This window comes from Microtus oregoni, unplaced genomic scaffold (genome assembly GCF_018167655.1).
Source record: "Microtus oregoni isolate MIOR12 unplaced genomic scaffold, Mior012 000014F_ref0000157, whole genome shotgun sequence".
Taxonomy (NCBI): domain Eukaryota; kingdom Metazoa; phylum Chordata; class Mammalia; order Rodentia; family Cricetidae; genus Microtus; species Microtus oregoni.
In genome coordinates this window covers 45,706,001-45,727,791 of record NW_024543073.1, presented here as the reverse complement: position 1 = coordinate 45,727,791, position 21,791 = coordinate 45,706,001, and the positions used below count along the sequence as shown (strand labels likewise).

General features: G+C 49.0%; 1 protein-coding gene across 6 annotated transcripts in view; it reads right to left on the bottom strand.

Moving 5' to 3' along the window:
* The window catches only part of Znf827 (zinc finger protein 827), a 170,742-nt gene that overhangs the window by 66,734 nt on the left and 82,217 nt on the right, over positions 1-21,791 (bottom strand). For all 6 annotated transcript variants that reach the window (XM_041663640.1, XM_041663641.1, XM_041663643.1 and 3 more), the window contains exons 6-7: positions 14,262-14,501; positions 12,101-12,158 (exon numbers count right to left, since the gene is read on the bottom strand). In XM_041663640.1, coding sequence (XP_041519574.1) covers positions 12,101-12,158; positions 14,262-14,501 — 298 coding nt within the window. The remainder of the gene's footprint in view (positions 1-12,100; positions 12,159-14,261; positions 14,502-21,791) is intronic.

Below are 21,791 nucleotides of genomic sequence, written 5' to 3'. Positions count from 1 at the left end.
TGCATCGAACACTAGTTAAAGACTCTGCCCACACACAATGTGCCATGACCATAGGCAAGAGGCTACAGGGAGCTCCTGTATGGGATCTCCATGTCTAGATAAGGAAACCGGAATGTCTACACAAAGGCTACGGCTTGCTACAGTAACAGACTACAGGCTTGGCTCAAGGAAGATGAGGACCAGGGAAGTGCTGGATTCTTTACAGTGCTCCTCAAGGAACTGAGGGGCAGGAGAAAGTCTGTGATGGGAGAAGAGCTACGTGAGCCTGTGCTTAAACGTCAGTACCAAACCACTGACAACACTGTGTACTTTCCCATTAAAAAAGAAAGAAAGAAAAGAACCAAATAATACTGCAGGCTGAGTGTTCCTGGAACGCCGGAGACAAGGTGCACTTTGGAGTATCTTCGTGTAAAGAGAGGTGCCCTGGGGACAGAACCCGGATCTAAACAGGAAATCCATTTGGATCCTATAGGTCCTACACGGGAAGGTCATCATATACAATAATTGTAGTGCACCTGTGTTTTGACGGTGACCTATCGCGTGGAGACAGATGTGGAATTTTCCACATGTGCTGCTATGTTGGAGAACAAAACTTTGAGCTTTGAAACGTTTCTGATTTCTGAGTAAGGACTATCTAATTTGTATTTCGTTTTCAATTTAATACCCCACCACCGCTTAAATTTCCTCAGCCTCTCACAGATCTCAGGCTGCCGAAAACCTACTGTGTGCTCAGGGGTGGCCCCCAGCGCAGGAGTGTTAGGAGGGCAGGCCATCACTGTACGCCCAGCGATGCTGGGGCTGGACCGGGGCTTCACGCGTGCTAGGCAAGCCTTCTACCCCTGACAGAGCACATCACTAGTCCTCAACTTCATTTTCATGATTACTCCAATTTTCTTCTTTCTAAGGGAGTGCTTATTTTGTTAATTATTTAATTATCCTTAAATATCACATTCTTTGATTAATTTATTTGATAACAATTTAGAATAAGAGATTTATTAGCATATGTAAATACATGTAAGCACATGAGCACGTCATTGTATGTTTGTTTTGTAACACGGTTCTAAGTGAAGGACTGTGAAAAAAGTCACCATAAACGAAAAAGGGCACTGGCTTAGTGGCGCTGAGGAAAGACTCCTTCTCTTCTCAGGACCTCGGAAAGGAGGACCCTCCTCCTGAGAGATCTCACCTTCTATCGCTAGTCCTGGATGGCAGCCAAGAGCAATTTGGGAGAAAATCATCCCAGACAGTGTCATGAGTTCCCACCCTGATTCTCTGAGACTAGAAATTCTTTATCCAAGCCTAAAAGGCACACAATAAACAGAGACCTCTTGAGAGCTCAGAAGAGGGTTTCGGAGCCTGACGCCGTTGTTGGATACACTTTCAAAACTAGAGACTGAGGAGAGGAAACTGTGGGTTAAGTCTCTGGACACTGGCAAAGGTTAGCTGGACATGTGCCCAAAAACAGGCTGGCTCTGCCGCTCAGAAGGAGGGGGCTCCTGAGCAGAACTGTGGGCCAGGGAGCCCAGGCACACTGACCCCGCCCCTGCTGCTGCTCTGTGAGGGTGCTCTGTGAGGGTGAGTTCTGGGTGGGTGCTCTGTGAGGGTGCTCTGGGAGGGTGAGCTCTGGGTGGATGAGCTCTGGGAGGGTGAGCTCTGGGAGGGTGAGTTCTGGGTGGGTGCTCTGGGAGGGTGAGTTCTGGGTGGGTGCTCTGTGAGGGTGCTCTGGGTGGGTGCTCTGGGTGGATGAGCTCTGGGTGGGTGCTCTGTGAGGGTGAGCTCTGGGTGGATGAGCTCTGGGAGGGTGAGTTCTGGGAGGGTGAGTTCTGGGTGGGTGCTCTGTGAGGGTGCTCTGGGTGGGTGAGCTCTGGGTGCTCTGGGTGCGCTGGGTGGGTGAGCTCTGGGTGGGTGCTCTGGGAGGGTGCTCTGGGTGGGTGCTCTGGGTGGGTGAGCTCTGGGAAGGTGCTCTGGGAGGGTGCTCTGGGTGGGTACTCTGGGTGTGAGCTCTGGGAGGGTGAGCTCTGGGTGGGTGCTCTGGGAGGGTGAGCTCTGGGTGGGTGAGCTCTGGGTGGGTGCTCTGGGAGGGTGCTCTGGGAGGGTGCTCTGGGTGGGTGCTCTGGGTGTGAGCTCTGGGTGAGTGCTATGGGTGGGTGCTCTGGGTGTGAGCTCTGGGTGGGTGTTCTGGGTGGGTGAGCTCTGGGAGGGTGAGCTCTGATGGGGGCCCTCATCTGACAACAGAAGCTTCTCAACAATGAAGAACTGGTGGTGTTGCTCACTCTGTAAGGTGTGACGTGGCATGCTGGGAGTATCCTTACAGAGACATATGCTCAGAGAATCAGGGAGCGGAGCTAGTGAGATGGCTCAGTGGGGAAAGGCGCTTGATTCCAAGGATCTGAGCTCAGTACATGGAACCCACATGGTACAAGGTGAGAACTGACTTCTGAATATCATCCTTTGACCTCCACATGTGTGCACTGTGGTGTGAACATTCACACAGACAGGCATGCACACATGAATGCATTCACACACACAGACTCTCTCTTGTAATAAAAATTAAAAAGTTCTGTGGCATGACTCTCTGGCTTGGCTCTGTAGCACGGCTCCGTGGCACGGCTCTGTGGTAGAACATTAGCCTTAAGAACACGATGCCTCTGTCAGAAACAAACACAAGTATCAGAATGGTGGACAAGGACTGGAGACTGAATCTTCCGCTGAGGTGGGAATTTGGTGACACATGATTTTCTTCTCTTTGCTTTGTTTTGAAATTCATCGTCATCATCACAAATACAACAGTAACAGCCAAACAATACAACCCAGGTTATCCACAGAACAGAATAATACCTAAATGACGGGAGAAAAGAAACACCCATGCCTCATCACAGGAAGAACCTCCAAGATGAAATGAGAGTCAACAAATTAAAATGTCTTAACTCGAATATAATAAATCTAAATCATTGGTTTAAAAAAATCTTCAGGAGCTGGAGAGATGGCTCCGGGGTTAAGAGGGTATACCACTCTTCTGGGCAGTCTGAGTTTGGTTCCCAGCACCAAGCTCAGGCAACCCAACTCTAACTCAAGCTCTGTAACTACAGATCCAGAGGATCCGATGCCCTGTGCAGGGAGCTACACACACACACACACACACACACACACACACAAACCACTTTAAAATTTACACTAAAAGTGTAGTGTTTGTCAGATCTCAAACACTTATAATTTTCGCCTGCCCCTATCCACCTTCCTGTTGTCCCGCAGTTCCTGGCAGAATGAGATTGAATCTTGCAAGGCAGCTTAGCCTGGAAAATGCGAATGTTTTCTTTGTGTCTTCACGCACAGGCAAATGGAGGCCAGGAGCTGGCTTCCAGGATCTTCCTCCATTGCTCTCCACCAGGCTATGACGCTCACAGTTCAGCTGAAGTGAGCTCCAGGTATCCACTTGTCTCCCCAACACTAGTGCTGCAGGTATGCAATGCTCTTAGGAGGGTGCTGGGGATCCAAGCTTAGGTCCTCACACAGGCATGCGGCATGCCAGGCCAGGCACATTTCCTGCTCAGCTGCCTTCCCAGGCCAGGGCCTGAGTCCATTTATCTCAGCAGCGGTTCCAGCATTAGTTACATGTGGGGATGCATGGTCTTCTAGCAACGGGGCTGATTAAGTAAAGTGTGACATAGGGAAATGCTTAATAATACTAGCAAATCTTAAAAGGAAAATAGTGAGTTACACTGACTAACTCAAACATACTACAGAACATAGTCCTAGGTAAACTAAGATTATAAACTGTATATATGGCAAGGTCCTGTTTTTGGTAATTTTTGAGTACATAGAAATAAATTACACAAATATATCCATTGCCAATACAACCATCGCAATTTAGCAATGGGCTCGCCCAGTAGAAGCACTATCAATGATGATTACTTAAGTTTATATTCTATATAGTCCAAAAGTTATCTTGAAAAACTCACACAAAAACTATGCCATTTGATGACTTTTAAATCTTTTACTTTTTAAAAAGGCCTTTCAAAGCATGGTTGTGGGCTGACAGTTGTAAAAAGCCAAACCACAGAAACAGAAACAACCTGGCAACACTGTAACCTTCAGCTCGGGTTTCCCAAGTGCAGACACTATGCAAGGGAGGGAGGCTGCAGGAGACAAACAAGCAAAACCCAAAACAGAACACAGCAACAGCAACAGCAACAACAAAACACGTGGGAGAAAAACTGTGTGCTTCGGGGAAAATAGCTCAGACACACAAGTGCCATGCTTCGTGTTTTCTTTGAACGGTACAGCAGCACCTATTCTGGTCTTCCTAAAGGTGGGCCAATACACAGAACCTAACACCAAGGTTCAGAGCCCAGGTTCCTGTGGCCCGGCTTCAGCATTCATCCAAAGGGGGCCAAGGAACTTCCCAGGGCAGGGTGCACAATGCAGGCCTTGTCAGGGCCACTGAAACGAAGAGGCCAGATCAGGGCATCCCAAGCCACCGCAGACCAACGAAGGGAACCCGGCACACCCGGACGCATGAAATGTCAACTCCTAGACGACCAGGTCTCCAGGGAGAATGCGACTTCTCACAGAAACTAGGACAAGGGGCTTTCTGTGAGAAGCCAGCAGGGGGGCTCTGCCCTCCCTGCAATGGTGCAAGGACCACTTGCATACAACACAGACACCCTGTGGCCTGCCGTCACTCGAGAGCTAGTCCACTGTGACAAGTCAGCTTCTGCCTATTTGTTGGATTTCTAGGAACAGCTTTGGGGAAGTTCCAGAGAGAACCCCAGATGAGAGCGGGGTTGAGGTCAGCACCCATGCTACATCTGCCTTCAGTTCTGTTGCTATTGGCTGCCACTGTGCCTGCCACGGACAACGGCTATTTCCTCACCGAGACTTCAGCATTTACCTTCATCCCAGACACTCCAGAGTTAGACAAAAGACCAATGTCAGCCAGTAGGAGGAACACACCAGGGCACGGTTTGAAGGGAAGGCACCAGCGGCCTCTTCAGACCCTGCCCCTTCAGAGCCACACCGCCCGGGCAGCTCCCCGAGAGCCTTATCTCAACCCTGGTATCCCTGCCACAGATGAGAGAGACCAGGCCAGAGGTTGCATGCACAAGCCGAGGGAGGGGACAGCTTAGTGAGAGAGGAGGGCAGGTACAACGGGCAATAACGCACCAAGTATTTCAAGGGGTTCACGTGTCTATAATAAACTGTTTGCAAGAATCAGTTTCAGTTTCTTTGAAAAATGAAAATTTAAAGATAACCTGAAGATGTATTTCCATGAAGAGACTCTCAGTTCAACGTGCATGCCAAGGCGGCTAGCTGCAGGCCCTGCGTCCTGCTACGCCATGCACAAAAGCATCATGGTTAGCGGGTGACGGCATCAGAGACATCAAAACATCTATATATTCCTTGAGGCAATCTTCCAGAAGATGGTAGCATGTGGAGAAAGGGTATCTTAAAATTCCATGCAGATAACCATGTGGCCCTGAAACAACCCTGGCTTCATTAAAAATAAAATAAATTATAGTCCCTTAATTGAACGGGGCTCCATGAAATTAATAGTGATGTAATATTAAATGCACTGATGTTCTCTATGTATTCAGTTATAAAGTCACAAAACATGAGTGGTAAATAGAATATAAAAAGATTAAAAAAAATCACAAATTTCATTTGCTGTTTCCTGTTTCTTTTCTTAAATGCTTCCGTCTCACTCAGTATTCCAAAAGTAATTTTTCAACTTTTAAAGTAGTAACACCATTATTCTCTTAGGTTTGCCAGAGATGTGAGAAGGGCAAATTGCATGAACGGAGGGAGGCAGCATGTGACACCTTTTACCAATCTGTGCAATTTCTATTACTGAATCATAAATATTTAAGGACATACATCCAAGCCACCACGCAGGAAAATTCTATATTGGACACTATCAAGTGAATATGTCTTTTTAGTAAACAATGTTTTCTGCCATTATCTAGATCACAGAAAAATAGCCTGCATTTCAGATACGGAAAATTGGGCAAATTAAATGTTGGTCTGAACGGTACAATACAAGTCTGTCTCTGATTTTTTTCACTTCTTGTGCGGTCATGGATAAGAGAAGGATGCATGCAAACACGTGGCGCTTTATGGAATAAAGTGTGCGTGCTGTCTTCTAGGCCTGCAATCTGACTCCCTCCCCCCACGGACACTGGATTATTAATGGGAACAGGTAATAAATGATAAGAGAGGGCTCTTGGCAGCTACTGTCCAAAGTTCATGGTGTTACACAACACTGGCTCCATCCCTTCACCTGCCGGGAGCTATCTGATGGTCACTTGCTCGCTCACCCTGGGAATCCATCTCCCTACTTCCACCCCACCCAGCATCTGGCTGGGGGATGAGCCATGGCGGAGGACTCGGGCCTCCTTTCCATTACTAAACTTTGGAATCTGGTTATAGAATTATGCCTCATGTATTTTCATCTGCCAAATGACCATAATGGCTGGTTATCTACTCCCTATAGAAATGGGGCATGTGCTGGGAAAGTAAATTTATAAAAAGTAGGGTTTTATTAGACTCATCCATGGTCTGTTCTACTCTCCTGATCCTGGCAGGAACTCTCTCCCTCAGCTGTGTGTCAGGAAGGTGGCATTAGGCACACCCAGGACCCACTCTCAAAGGAGACCTCCGGGCCTCCTTACGCCTGAATTTCCTAGACTCTTAAAGGTTAAACGTGTGAAAGGATGGTGGCTTGAGAATTTACAGGCTGCATTCGGTGCAGGTGCCCTATAAGGGTGCAGACAAGGGCAGCGGGGCAGGGTCAAGGCAGAATTGCATGATCCAATCATTTCAGCTGCTAAGTAAATTGATTTTTGTGTCCCGCTATCTGGTACAGTCTGGTGGGTTATTTTCTGCCTTTTCTTTTGGGAAAGTTGTTCTAATTTACATAGCTGATTCTCAGGTCTTAGGATTTAAAAATAAGAAAGGGCATTCTCAAACCGGTCCCTGCTGGGGATGTGGCTCACTTGGACAGTGCCGGAATAGCACTTGCCCGAGTCCCCGGCTCTAAGAGCAGCACCATCACAAATAAAGCAGAAACAAAAGCGATCAAATCATTTCTCGAAATGAAAATCTCAAGGGGGCTGGGAGGTGGCTCAGTGGAGAGAGTGCTTTCTGCACAAGGAGTCTGAATTCCTGGGACCGACATCAAACCTGTGTAAAACCTGGAGTCTGAATTCCCGGGACCGATGTAAAACCTGCAAGCAGTCAGCCAAGCAGTTGGGAAAGGCGTAGTGGCGCACGCCTTCGCTCCCAGCACTCTGGAGGCAGCGACGGGGATCTCTGGGAGTTTAAGGCCTGGTCTACGGAGTAAGTTCCAGGACATCCAGAGCTATATAGTAAGACCCCATCTTTATAAAAATAAGACAAAGAAAGAGCCGGGAACAGAAGCTGAAGCTAGAGACCAGTCGGAAATACTGTTTCAAAAGCTTAAAGTGGAGAGCAACAGATGAAGAAACATGATGGCGTACATACACAGGTGATCAAGCTTACACACATGTACACTACACACACATGTACACACACATGCGTACAACATACACGCATTCTCATGCCTATTACTTGTTTCAGAGTAATCTATGGGAAGAGGTGACAAGGGAAAAAACAGATAAAGTGACCCAGGGTGGGAACCGACAACAGTCTAAACGGTGACTGGCCCCTCTCTCCATCCCCTTGTATCTGTGAAATTCTCCGTTACAGCAGGATAAAAAACAGATAAATGAACCCAGGAATTTGCTAGTGGCTAGCCTCAGCTAAGTCTCCTTTTACAAACTGCCAAGACATGCTGTCCCTTGTCATTTCCTGTTCTCCATATCGCATGTTTTATAACAGTGGTATGGGCGAGGGGCAGTGCTGCAGCTGGACTGGGAACTCAGTGGGGTGAGAGCGCAGGACATGCAGCCCGAGGGCTTCTTGAGCATCCAATGTCAAGCACAGCACCTGGCCCTGGCCTCCCAGCAGAGCCGGTGGGAACGGCAAGCCGCAGAGCCTTTCACTGGGGGCTATTGTGCTTTCCCACAGGCCCTGTGGGCGTAAGGAACATAGAAATCAATAGTGATAGACAAAAGGAGGGGTGCAATGGCCTTATGTAGGACAGGGAGGCAGCCAGTTACATGTCCTGTAACTCCCCAAACTTCAGGAGCAGGAGACAGCCCAAGTGCAGGAGCTTGGGGATTCATCAGCGTGAAAGAGGCAGGAAAAGGCCATGTGGCTGCACTGAACAGGCAGGCTGGCCCCCAGGGCTCCTCCATGATTAAACTACATATAACTCCTGAAGGTAGAAACTTCTAGAGTCCATTGGTAAGCCACTGTTCCAAACAGTTCGCTTCTTCCAGGAAATAAACACTAGAGGAGGGATAACCGAGCCAAGTGGGGTGCTGCATCCCTACAATCCCAGTACCGGGAGGCTGAGGCAGGAGGGCTGAAAGTTCCAGGTCAAACCAAGCTACACGGTGAGACTGACTCAAAAAAGTAACTAAGCAAATATCCCAGTAAGTACTAAAACACAGATACATGAGAATGGAGCGTTTGTATAAATCTATTTGAGAGCTACCGCAAAACATCCCCTAAAATATAACCCCCCCCCCGACCTTGGGCATACAAAATCAGGGCCTTTGAAAGCGGTAAACAGTCAGAAACCAGACAGCTGTCATCTCCTCTGTCCTTCGTGAGGGACAATTAGTTGGGCCAGCTTGACTCCACTTCAAGCCATGAGGTAAGGGGTGAAAAAGAAATCAATTTGTAGATTTGGCCAAAGTGTCTATAAGAATAAATAAAAATACACCCAGAGTTTTGTGGAATTATAAACCCTGGGTCTAATCCTGGCTTCTGAACATGTCTGGTTGGGGCTCCTAGGAAGCAACTTTTCCATTGCTTCAGGCGGATCTGAGTTAGGTTTTTCTTCCTTATAATAATCTCCCAGCAAGAGAAGAAATTACGATTGATTCCTTTTTGCTGAATGCTTAAAAATAAAAATCTCTTCTAACTATAATTAAGCTTTGGTTCCAGCCAACACAGTTTATACCAGAGGCATATTTCAGTCCTCTTCCCTCCTCCCAGAGCATGGGAAAAGCACAAAACAACATGGTCTCACACACCTCTCTGTAATGTATTCTGTAAGTATTTAGCATATACTTACTCTTCAGGGTCTAGCAGCCTCCCTGGAATGCTGCTGGGGGCCTGCCTAGCTCCTTCCTTCAGTACAATTAGTGAAAACCCCTCCCAGTGGGAGCCTCCATCAGGAAACATAGCTTTTAGGGTACAAGGATCTGGCGCCCACAATAGAGGCTGCATGGTCTCTGTAGCACCTCCTATTCCAGGGCCCCCTAGGGGACTGAGCTGAAGTAGGTTCCCAGCCAAAGCCACAACCTCCATAGACTCTTCCCTGCCCCCACCCCTCCCATCCAAAAGCAGTTCCTCACTAAAGCCCCTCAAGAGAGCCCAGACTCACACTCCACTTCAGGAGCCCGAGCTATGACCTTCGAGGGTCCCGTGGAAGGTAAGCGGAATGAGCACGTGTCATTAGTTTGCTGTGGTTGGGTGACTATGGACCACGGCAACTCCATCTGAGGTTATGACCCTGGGACACAGCAGCAAACCAGCATTTGCATAAACTCAGATCTCCTGCGGGGGCATCCAAGGCCAGAGACAAAACAGGCTTTCCACCCAGACAATCTGCGGACCATCTGAAGACCAGTTGTCCATCCCTGTCCCTTCAGAGATGGGCGGACGTCTTCCATTCTAGGACAAAGGTTCTTTCCCTAGTACTGTTAGCCTGGGATGAGGCAAACTGATTTTGTGTTCATTTCTCTCTGATATCCAATATTCTGAATTCCACTGAACTGAGTAGAAAAGAAAATCTTGGGATAAAATCCCAGAGAATTCTGTCTATACTTGATGGTGCAATGAGGTCTTTATAGCCTGAAAGAAAATCGTTCATTTATCTATCATTTGTTTCAAGGATTGAAAGAACAGGGCTGGGGAGATGCCTCAGCTTGTAAAGTACTTGCATTGAGGACCTGAATTCAATCCTCCAGAACCCAACTTAAAAAAAAAATGCAGGTGGGTCCTGGTGCACACTTGACAGCCAGCCTAGCCTACTTGCTGAGATCTATGCCATTGAGAGACCTTGTCTCAAAAGGCAAAGTGAGGAAGAACCTGAAGAAGTACTCCAAGGTTGTTCTGTGGCCTCACATACATGCACACATGTAAACACACACACACACACACACACACAGAAAGAATTAAAAATATAAAACCAATCAACTGATCAGTCAGAAAAAATGCAACTCTGCTTGCCCAGGTAAACAAACTCCTGATTGAACCAGTTTCCTGGCTGACTGTCCTATAAACTCATCTGGCCCTGACTCCCCATGCAGCTCCTGTCTTGGGCTGAGTCAGAAGCAAGCTAAAGGTGGGGAATGGCCCTGCACAGGGAAGAGCTGCTCACTGCAGATGTGCTTGCTGCCCCTGATATACCTCACTTTTCTTTTTTAAAAGATTTATTTATTCTGTATACAGTGTTCTGTCTGCATGTGTGCCTACGGACCAGAAGAGGGCGCCAGATCTCATGATAGGTGGTTGTGAGCCACCATGTGGTTGCTGGGAATTGAACTCAGGACCTCTGGAAGAGCAGCCATCTCTCCAGCCCCCACCTCACTCTTTATTGAGGGTGGGTCTCCGGGGCCCTGTGAGAGCACCCAGACTGACTGATGGCCGAAGGCGGGCCATCCACATTGCTGAGCAGAACCTCTGCCAGTGGGAACTGTTCTTGCCTACAGTGTAGCTCAGACCCACTTTCCCGCTTTTCTTTTTAAAGACTTGCTGTCACTTAAGATGCCTTAACTCTGAGGCTCAAGCAATTCTCCTGCCTTAGCTCCCAGCAGTAGGGACTACAAGATACAACATGGTGTCCAGCTCTTGTTTATGAGGTCGGCGTATCATGTGTGCGGAAGTCAGAGGAGAATTCTCTCTCTCTCCTCTCTGGGTTCCAGGGACAGAACTCGGGTGGTCGGGCTTGGCAGCAAGTGCCTCTGCCTGCTGAGCCATCTCACTCACCCTCCTGCAACTATACAGAAGCACTGTCTTCTGTCCGCTCTAAAATCCTTTCCCCCAGAAAGTGCCTCAAGTCAATAACGATGGGATAGCAGAGCCAGGGTGACACAGAACCACCAGAAGAACCTTGGTCCTGCCCTAGCCTAAGCCTCCAAACTGCACCTCCCATTTCAGCCCTCACCATGGAAGAGGCCTTGGGTTCAGAACCAAGTACCAAAAAGTAAGAAAATAAGTAAGCTGCTGCAAAGGTGATAAGAGCATCTACTTCATAAACTTATCGTAAGGAATAAAAACAATGACGGAAAATCCCCCAGCCAGCAGACCTGTCTCTTGTACTTATCTAATAAACATTAAGGTTGGTCTCTCTCTTTATCCTAGAAGCTTGTCTTGTTGCAACAGCTGAGAATTCTGGGAGAAAATGTTGAGAAAGCTCTAACTCCTTTGAATCCACATGGTTTGAAGAAGAGCATCCCATGCATGAGTGAAACAGGCCTGGGCACATGGGGCACAGTGGTGACACGGGGCACAGAGGTGACCCAGCACACGGGCACAGGGGTGACACAGAACACGGGCACAGGGGTGACAAGGAGCACAGGGATCAGGGGTGACACGGGGCTCAGGGGTGACACGGGGCACAGGGGTGACACGGGGCACAGGGGTGACACGGGGCACAGGGGTGACCCAGCACACGGGCACAGGGGTAACACCGGGCATAGAGGTGATCCAGCACATGGGCACAGGGGTGACCCAGCACATGGGCACAGGGGTGACCCAGCACACGGGCACAGGGGTGACCCAGCACACGGGGCACAGGGGTAACACCAGGCATAGAGGTGATCCAGCACATGGGCACAGGGGTGACCCAGCACACGGGCACAGGGGTAACACCGGGCATAGAGGTGATCCAGCACATGGGCACAGGGGTGACCCAGCACATGGGCACAGGGGTGACCCAGCACACGGGCACAGGGGTGACCCAGCACACGGGGCACAGGGGTGGCCCAGCACAGCAGCCGCCTACCTGGTGGTCGTCCGAATGGTGTTTTCCTTCGTGTGATTGTGTTCTTTGCTCACTTTTTCTGTAAGGAGACAGAAAGAAACACATGCCTTGGGTTATGCTCAGTTTACTTCCATCCTTTAGACAGAAACACCCAGTTTCTCTCTTATCTTATTGAAAAAATCAAACGCATCTAGATACAGCTACAAAACTACTAAACACTGAGCAAGCAGAACTAGAGAGTTAGGTGCGGGTGCTGCCTGGTTGTAATTCGGCCTCAGTAAGCACGAGTGCATACCACACACCCAAACATGCACGCAGGTTAGGTACACAGTAAGTTGTTTCTTCCCATCCTTCCCTAGCTGGTAATTCCTGTTTTCCTTAGTTAAGCCCTCCAACTGCGGTTGTGGCAACTGTTCTGTCCCTAGCTCTGACGACTGTCTGCGTTGTTCTACTCCTTCCGAGGATGGCCAGAGAGCTCTTGGTGCTGTCATGGACTGCTTATTCTAATAAATGTCACCAGGAACAGAACGATGTCATTAGACAAGAGGTAAGCCTGCTCCTCGTGTATCCTGGGGTCTGTATGCAGCAGCTGTCAGAAATTATTTAATTAGCTTTCAAGAACACCAAGTTGAACCATAGCCTCGCTGACCCCGCACAAACGTGAGGACTCTCCCCTGACCATCACAGCTCTCGATGGCTTCTCTGAAGCATTTGCAGAAAACCTGGCCAACCTACAAAGCTCTCAGATCTTATGACCAGGTAGGTTTAAAAAAATAAAATCTCATCTTGGGGACTTTTTGCAAAATGTAAACAAGGCTTATACACCTTTCCCAGCTGCCTTTGACTGAGAGGACACTAAGGAAGCTAACTCGTGCGTGTTTACACGCACACCTCCTTCCCCTCCTTCCAACAGTGACACCAAGGGAGGATCTAGATGGCCTGCCAGCATCCACGGTTGCTAGCTAGCTAGCATGCAGTCTGGGCAGGATGGCTGGTCTGGGGTCACCTAGGCTGTGTCTGTGCCAGGGTGGGTCCTCTCAGAGCCACACAGTCCTGCCTTCAGCTGATCCATACTCTTACATCACTATCTATGAAGCCGAGGCTTTTAGAAAAGGGACAGCATGAGCAAGGTCCTTTAAAGCTTACTGAGTTAGTATCTCCACCACTTTAGAGAATCTCAGCGTCACTGAGAGCCGCTCAGTTGTGGCAGTGTCACCAGGCCATGGAGAAGCTGACCTGTCAGGATGGCACTGACTTCAGCTTGTTCCCTGACTGTTTCTAAAGGGTACAACAGGGATGTGAAGGCTGTCTGCTCTATCAAACTTCAGTGAGAAATGACTGACAAAAAAACTTCATGAAGACCCAGATGAGGGTGTGTGTGTGTGTGCCAGAATACCAGTCTTGTAAACACACAAAACCAGTCTTCGTGGTCTAGGAGGAGCAGCACGGCAGATTCTCTGGGGACAAACAGGAGAAGCTTGGAAAAGCAGAGAGAAAGCACAGTTCAGGTACCAGACCCTTCACAGGGCTAAATCCTACACCTCTGGATTACAAGCATTTGAAGGAAAAAGGGTTGATCTACAAAAACACCTCTCAGACCACAGCTGGAGACGGCCTTCGTCCTTCCACTTTTTACTATCCTCTCTCTCTCTTTTAAATTTTTTCAGCAAGATATAATAAAAATTTCACTAACTCAGACAGCATGATTTTCCCCAGCAATACAGGTTCTCTTGGAGGACGTGGAAGTTTCTCTTTCGCCATTAGAAAGAAATGGCCGTGAATAAGATCAGCACTACACCTCCCAGAGGTACATGTTTGAGCCTGGCCAAAGGGATCACCAGAGAACTGCACAGAGCCCTAATTTCCAACCATGTTAAAGCCAGTTGGGCAGGTGAGAGGGCTCGGCAGGCAGAGGGATTGCTGCCAAATGTGAGGGTCTGAGCTCTAGCTCTGGGCTCCATGTGCTGGGAGAAGGGAAGCAGCTCCCAAATGCTGTCATCTGACCGCCACATAGATAAAATCCTAACATTTTCTACAAATGAGTTAGGAATCCAATTTGGCAACACCTCATTAATATTGCAGTATACACAAAACAGATCCTTCCAAACCCCCTATGGTGTGGGTTACCTCCCCTTCCCAAGAAGGGCTTTCCAGCCATTGTCATGTCCCCCCATTCACCTACCCGAGAGCTGGAAAAGAAGCTCAGAAGCCATCTTCACAGAGATGTCCTGGCTGAAGAGATTCCTCTCCTGGGGAACTCTACCTTCTGGAAGCTTCTGTAAGGGTTCAGTTTTCTCTCGCCCCATTAAAGTGCTGTAGCCAAGGGTCCGGCTGGGAGATATGGGGACTGGGGAGTCCTGGATGTCCACCTCCATGGGTTCCTCTTTAACTTTCACTGTCTGTGTCTCCTTGTAGCTCTCCGCTGCAAGCAGGTGGGTGAGAGAAACCAGAGCCGTCCTTCATTCGGAAGCAAACCCAGTTTCTGCCGTCTTTCTGTCTGTTGTGCTGGGACTTGAACCCAGGGCCCAGTGCATGCAAGGGGTGCACATGCTCCACCCTGAGGTGTATCCCCAGCCAACTCAGTCGCTAATTACAAAGAAAACCATGAGGTTTGTGTTAGAAAAGAGGCTAGAAGAGTGGGTGCCACGGGACACTAAGACAGTGTGAAACCATTAGCTCCACCCACCTGGCTTCCAGAAAAGGCTGGAAACAGGATAGCCTGAGAAACAGAGTGGTGCACCCGAGGTCACAGAGTTAACAGCCTGGCTGCCTAGAACTTCAGGCTTCTTGGTGAGGGATTCCCTGACCAACCCTAAGTCCAGTGCTGACTGTAAACAGAAAAAGCAGCCAGAGACTGTTCTGACTTTATAGCTCAGCCAGTTTCAGCAAATCAGATAAGAGCGAGCTTACTAAGATGACAACTTCTTCCCTGTCTCTAAAGCCAGCATCAAGGGTTTTCTCTCTAAGAAGGCATCTAAAGGACAAAGGTCAAATGAGGTGGATTCTTTGGAGGCATTTCTACCTTTCTGGGGGCTACTAAAGCTTGAGACCACTTCTCAAGTTAACTGAAGCCCAGATGTACACCTAGAAGCAGTCTCAGAGCCCAGAATGAGGGCAGATCACAACCGTTCTTCCTCAGAGTTTCTAGACGGCCCAACATTAGTGGGAAGCATGCATTTGCTTTGCGAGTCTGGGTGTCTATGGTCACGCACTCCTTGAGTGAAGCACAGGACATGCCTGGACCAAGGTGGGTCGCTTCATCCATGCACGAATTTGGACACATTTCCAAACCAGTAAACATGTATTAGTAACTACCGAGTACACAGCACCCTGGAAGACAAAAATCAGAGATGACTGGGACACTTAGCTAAAGGAAAGACAGGCAGTGGGTTGAGCAGTAACCCAGCATCCGACCATGAGACCCTGTGAACACGGTCCTGTTTGGGGGAAAGCATTTCACAGACGTGACTAAGGACCCAAGGATAACCCAGGATAACTTAGAGCCAGTGACAAGGGTCCTTCTTAGAGACAGGAAGGACAGAGTCAAGAAAGACTCTGGAGTTGCCGTGCAACCGGCCAAAGGGCTGCACAAAGTAAGACGGCAAGGCAAGGCAAAGTCCCCCCACTACAGCGTGGTGGGCATGAAACCCCTGAACCCGGCTATGACAGCAACCACCACCACCACAACAGCCGCAGGAAGCAGCTACCGAGTTTCTCCATATGCCACACAGCTGCATAGCAGAGGCGGAGAACGCATAGGACAGAACAGTCTGACAACTGACGGAACAGTATTTGCAGGCACTGACTCCTGGGGTCAGTCCAGCAATGGGGAGAGAGCCGTCAGTGCCGCAAACTGCTGAGCGGAGCGGCAGGCAAGTCAAAGAAGTGCCGTGTGGGGCAGTTAGAAACAAACAAGCAAACAGAAGAGCACTTCAAATTAAACCATTAGAATTAATCTGTGGTTACCAGTGAGAGCTTATCATAAGAGTGCTAAGTTTTTGTTTCTCTTCCTAATGTACTACACACGATTCTTGTGAAAAACCTGCTAATTCTTTGGCCAACAGTTGACCTTTGGGGCACTAAGATATTTCATCTAGATTGTCCCCCCTTCCCCTCTTACTGACAAACTGTTTTCCCCTCTGTGGATCTAAGTAGTTCATAAACACTGAGTTTGCTGATTCAGTCAGGCATGAAAAAGAGAAAGTGGGAAAAGAAAAGGAGGAGAGAGAGAGGGGAATGGAAGGAGTAGGAGGAAAGAGAAAGCAACTAGGAGGAGGAGGAGGAGGAGGAGGAGGAGGAGGAGGAGGAGGAAGGGAGTGGATGAGGAGGGCAGAAAACCTTTTCAGTTACAGATCAGCAATTTTCTGGGGTGCTGGCTCCCTGCCCTAGGGATGTGATGACCCCACAGACACCCTAACCTCCAGCTGGATCATCTGCCCACATGAGCAATCACAGCACACATTTCCTTCTTCCTGTCCCCACAGAGTATTCAGTATGTGGAGACTAAACAGTGGGGTCAGGGTCACAGGTACCAACGGTGGCTCTGACCTTCACACTGTAAAGTCTCTCTGGAGCCTGAGGACACTCACAGAGGAAGGCCAGGACCAATACAATGAGACTCACTGACTTAAAAAGAAAAGTCTCAACACCAGAAAGAGTGAAGTTGGGAAGAGGTTCCACAGTGTATCTATCTCCTCCTCCACCCTCAGGTCCCCATCTTTGACCCTGGATCAAAAGCCACGTGACTGTCTGCACCCTGAATTGAACAGAACAATTAGTTTTTCAGGCCAACTGGGGTAGCTTCCAGTATGATCTGCAGGAAAGTGCTTTCTGACCTCACAACAACCTTTTCAGGGTGCTCAACACACTGACCTCTGATCAAAACCTTTAGCATCCTTAATCTCCTTGATGGACCCCAGATGTGCGGGGAGCAGTACAAACTGAGAGTGAGTGGGCAAGCCCAGCATCACCAGTCAGTACCGCACGGTCTTTTGTTTCCCATGCATTTCCTTGCCTTTTTGGTCTCCTACATGTAAGTGTGTCCACCCTGTGTGCCTGGCACTGATGAGGCCAGAGAGCGTGTCACGGTCCCTGGAACTGGTATTGCAGGGTTATGGCTGCCATGTGGTGCTGGGTCCCCTTCAAGAGCAGTGAGTGCTCCTACCTGCTAAGGCACACTCCGCCTACCCCACTCCTCCTCAGCATGGGTAGCAGTGTGAGCTCTGCTGGCCCCACCGTGCTGTGATCTGTGAGGATGCTTAAGTACCAGCAGCTCCGCACTCGACCTTCAACACCAAAAATGACGCCTGGGCTGAGAAGACAGCTCAGTTGGCAAAACGTCTGCTGTCCAGGTGTGAGGACAGGAGTTCAGATCCCCAGCACCCACGTAAGAGTCAGGCATGATGTCATATGTCTGTAACCAGCAGAGGGAGGGAGTAGAGGCAGCTGAATTAACGTCTCATTCTAAATTAGCAGTGGTAGGCCCTGTCTCAAACACCAAGGCGGAACCAGGCGTGAAGGTACACACCTTTAATCCCAGTCCTTGGGAGGCAGAGACAGGCAGATCTCTGTGAGCTCAAGGCCAGCCTGGTCTACACAGTGAGATCCAGGAAAGCCAGAGTGACATAGCGAGGCCCTGTCTCAAAAAATATCAAGATATGAAAAGGAAGCCCACCCCTGACACTGCCTGGAGTGTCAGGACCCAGAGGCTGGATGGCCCAGAGACTTAGGATAGAACCTAACATGACTGAAAAAAAAGTCAATGAATAAATGCTATACTCATTGATTGACAGATTGATGCCCGGCCCAGTCATCATTAGAGAGGTTCATCCAGCAACTGAGAGAGCAGATGCCAAGACCCACAGCCAAACATTGGCAGAGTCCAGGGAAGCCTGCAGAAGAGTGGGAGGAAGGGCTACAGGAGTCAGAGGGGTCAAGGACACAAGCACAAGGCCCACAGACTCAACTAAGCAGGGCCCGTAGGGACTCACAGAGACTGCAGTGATAACCAGGGAATCTGTGTGTGTCTCAGCTAGGTCCTCTGCATGTAAGTTACAGACGCATGGCGTGGTGTTCTCGTGAGACTCCTCACAGTGGTAGTGGGAGAACCCTTTCCTCCTGCTGGCGTCTCATCCAGCCCTGAAATGTGGTCCTGTGTCCAGTCTTTGTGTAACTAGTTATGCCATCATGCTCTGCTCAGCTGATACACCGGGGAGATCTGCTCTTTTCTGAAGGGGAATGGAAGGAGTGGATGGGGGAAGAGGGGCAGTGGGGGAGGGGAGACTGCAGTTGGACAAAGAAAGAAAAATAAGATTATGAGAAAACAAAATAGATAGATAGATAGATAGTAAAAGGAAGTGTCAGACTGAAGATCAATTTCTGGCCTACACACACACACACACACACACACACACACAGTGACTGTCAGACACACAGTCAGACAGACAGACAGACACACACACACACATACAAGATATTGTCCACTTTTCTTAGGGAGGGACAAACAATCCCTCTGGTAGAAAGCCATTCTTCTGAAATTTCTACCACATCTGATTTTTCACCCAAAACAACAACAAATTGAAAACTTCAGCCAGGCATGATGAAGCATGCCTTTAGTCCCAGAACTCAGAGGCAGGGGCGGGCAGACCTCTGAGTTCAAGGCCACTCTGATCTATACCCAGGGCTACCCAGAGAAAACTATGTCTCAAAAAAAAAAAATCAAAATAAATAAATAAATAAATGCAAAAACAAATAAAAACCTTCATCCAGAGCAAGAAAGGAAACGTTCCTCTTACGTTCCAGTGGAGACTCACCCCATGCTAATCACAAGCCCAGCCAGGTTGCCTGAACAAGTCTGGCCTAGGACCAGAGGTCGGTCTGACCTGGGAACACAGGTGTCTGCTCCAAATACCATTGTCTGCAGCTCAGCTCCTGTTTGCCTGGCAACATTCTCACAGGACAACAGTTGAATCAATCAACCCCACTGGTTCTTACCATCCACTCGCAACCGGGCTAAGTGCTCACTTCTAGGACCTTCGCACACAACAGAAAAGGTTTGAGGATCTCTTACTTAAGAGGACAAGCACTAATTTCTGTCCCAAAGAATCTATAAGATTAAAAGGGGCGGGGCCACACTTGTCAGGAAAGAGCATGCCTTGAATTTGACCCCTAACACCCATGTACAAGAGCCAGGAGTAGCAGTCAGTGAGTTCTCAGAGTAAGCACAATACTGGGGAGGGAGAGACAGGTGGCTTCCTGGGGCTTGCCTTTTGGGTGAACCTCAAACCAAAGAGAGGCACTGGCTCAAAATCAAGGCAGACAGATTCTGAGGAACAACACCTAAAGTTGATGTTTAGCCTTCACACATGTGCCCTACACATACACACACACGCGCGTGCACACACACATTCCTACACACACACACACACACACACACACACACACACACACACACACGACAGCCTTAACCAATTATGATGCAGGAGAAGCAGGTTCTGTGTGACCATACACAGAAATGCTCCTTCCTAGCTGTAATTTCTCTTTGATAAATGTGATAATGTGGCACACACCTATTTTTTAAGGAGACAATGCCCATAAACAGATGCAGGTGTCAACTTGTGCCTGGAACGGCGCAGTGACATGTCCTCTGACCCCCTAGCAGCGTGTGGGAGGGGAGCTGGACAAATCCCCCTCAAACCCAGCTTGGTGACAGAAGGGGTACAGGGGAAGCCCTGTCCCACCAGCCATCCCACTCTGGTTCTCTCATTGGTCAGTGAATCTGCCACTCTACAATCGATTCAATCTTGGTCTTGTACTTGCCCTCAGGCAGTGCAAATCTGGATGATTCACAGGAAGACTAATGTCCCTTCAATACAAAAGTGAAATTAAAATAGAGTTTGTAAGGACCAGGAACCCAGGCCAAAGGTGGTGATGGACTCTTCCTGGGGTGTGGGGGTATCGTGTGGCTTCAGGGATGCCAAGGTGAAGTGGGTGACCTGGTGCCCTGAATTAAGTGCATTTGTAGAGCAAGACAAAAGCAGCTCTTACTTCTGTCTCTCACTCTCGGAATCTGCTCCGTCCCATTTTCTGGGTGGCCTATAACCTGATCATTCTCAGCTAATACAAGAACTACAACCTATTAAACAGCAAAGCTCTCCGGATTCAGAAACCGGAAGCCTTAATGCCATGCACTGGGCCACAGAGGGACCTTCCTCAGAAGGCGAGTCGTGTCTCTGCCCAGAAAAGTCTTCAGTGGTCCACTGTGGGGAAGGAGAGGGGAACCGCCTTTCCCATTCTTTCTCACAGTTTTCTTCCTTCAGACCCTAGAAAAGGACTGGAGAAGCATGGGGAGGGACACGTGAAGCCACGAGAAAGGTCCCTTTCTGTCCTGCTGCGCAGTCGTTTTGCACCTTTGGGTCAGCAGGTGTTCCTCAGCAGAGACTTAGCTAAGATCTCTCTCTTCCCTGCAGTTGCCTTCACACAGGTGAGCTCCCGGAAGCCTGGGGCCACCCAGTCCCTCCACCGTCCTGCTCCTACCCAGGTGAGCTCCCGGAAGCCTGGGGCCACCCAGTCCCTCCACCGTCCTGCTCCTAACCAGGTGAGCTCCCAGAAGCCTGGGGCCACCCAGTCCCTCCACTGTCCTGCTCCTACACATGGCCTCCCATCCCCCTTTGTGATGCCGTCCTATCCATTTACACTGGACATTTAAGGTAAACTCGCTCAGGCCTCTAGCGGGAATCGGTCGAGGTGTGGGCCAAGGGAAACCGTCATTTCTTTACAGGATTGAAGGGACAAAGTGTAACTGAACGCACCCCTGCCAAAGCCATGTCACCAGAGCAGCATGCAGCCTATATCTCCTCTCTGGATGTCAGGGACAAACGTCATACACCAGGATAGCTAAGGGAAATGCAGGACACACTTCACAATGGTGTCCCTTAAGTCACTCTCTTCCTTCTTAACTCCTTCTGCATGTGTCTGGTAGGATGGAGGCTGTGAAGTTCCCTTTAACGAAACCGCCAAAATCCCCTCTGGGTACGGTGGTGAGATCGAGCATGCCTGAAACCACAGCATTTGGGATGCTGAGGCAAGAAGATCCTGAGCTGAAGGCAGCCTAGGTTACATGGAGTCAACGGCCAACTAACCCTCTTTCTCTTCCTTGAGACTGAACTTGTGTGCGCTCCGCAAATGTTCTGTCCCTGAGCTATACCCCAGTCCTTCTTCATAATGCTGACTTCATTGCTACCACTAAGTATTCATCTGAATATGGTTAAGAAAGGCTCTCATTAAGATAAGTTTGGAATTGTTCTGTAGTTCAGGAAAGCCTTGATGTTGTGAGCCTCCTGCCCCAGTCTCTGGTACAGCGGGGTTACAGGCCTGCCGTGTCCCATGCAGCAGGGTTACAGGTCTGTAGTCTCCCATGCAGAGGGGTTACAGGCCTGCAGTCTCCCATACAGCGGGGCTACAGGCCTGCAGTCTCCCACACAGCAGGGTTACAGACCTGCCTTACCTGACCTATCTCTCACTTTCATAGTTTACTCTTGTTGAGATGGCTAAGCCTTCCTTAAAAATTACCATCTTGACCATATTTTTTCTTTATGCTTGGATGTGTGTAGTGTGTGAATGTTTATGCTCATGTGTGTATGCAGGTGGAGGTCAGAGGACATGTCTAGTATCATCCTCAGAAATGCCATCTGCCTCCTTTTGAGGCAGAGTC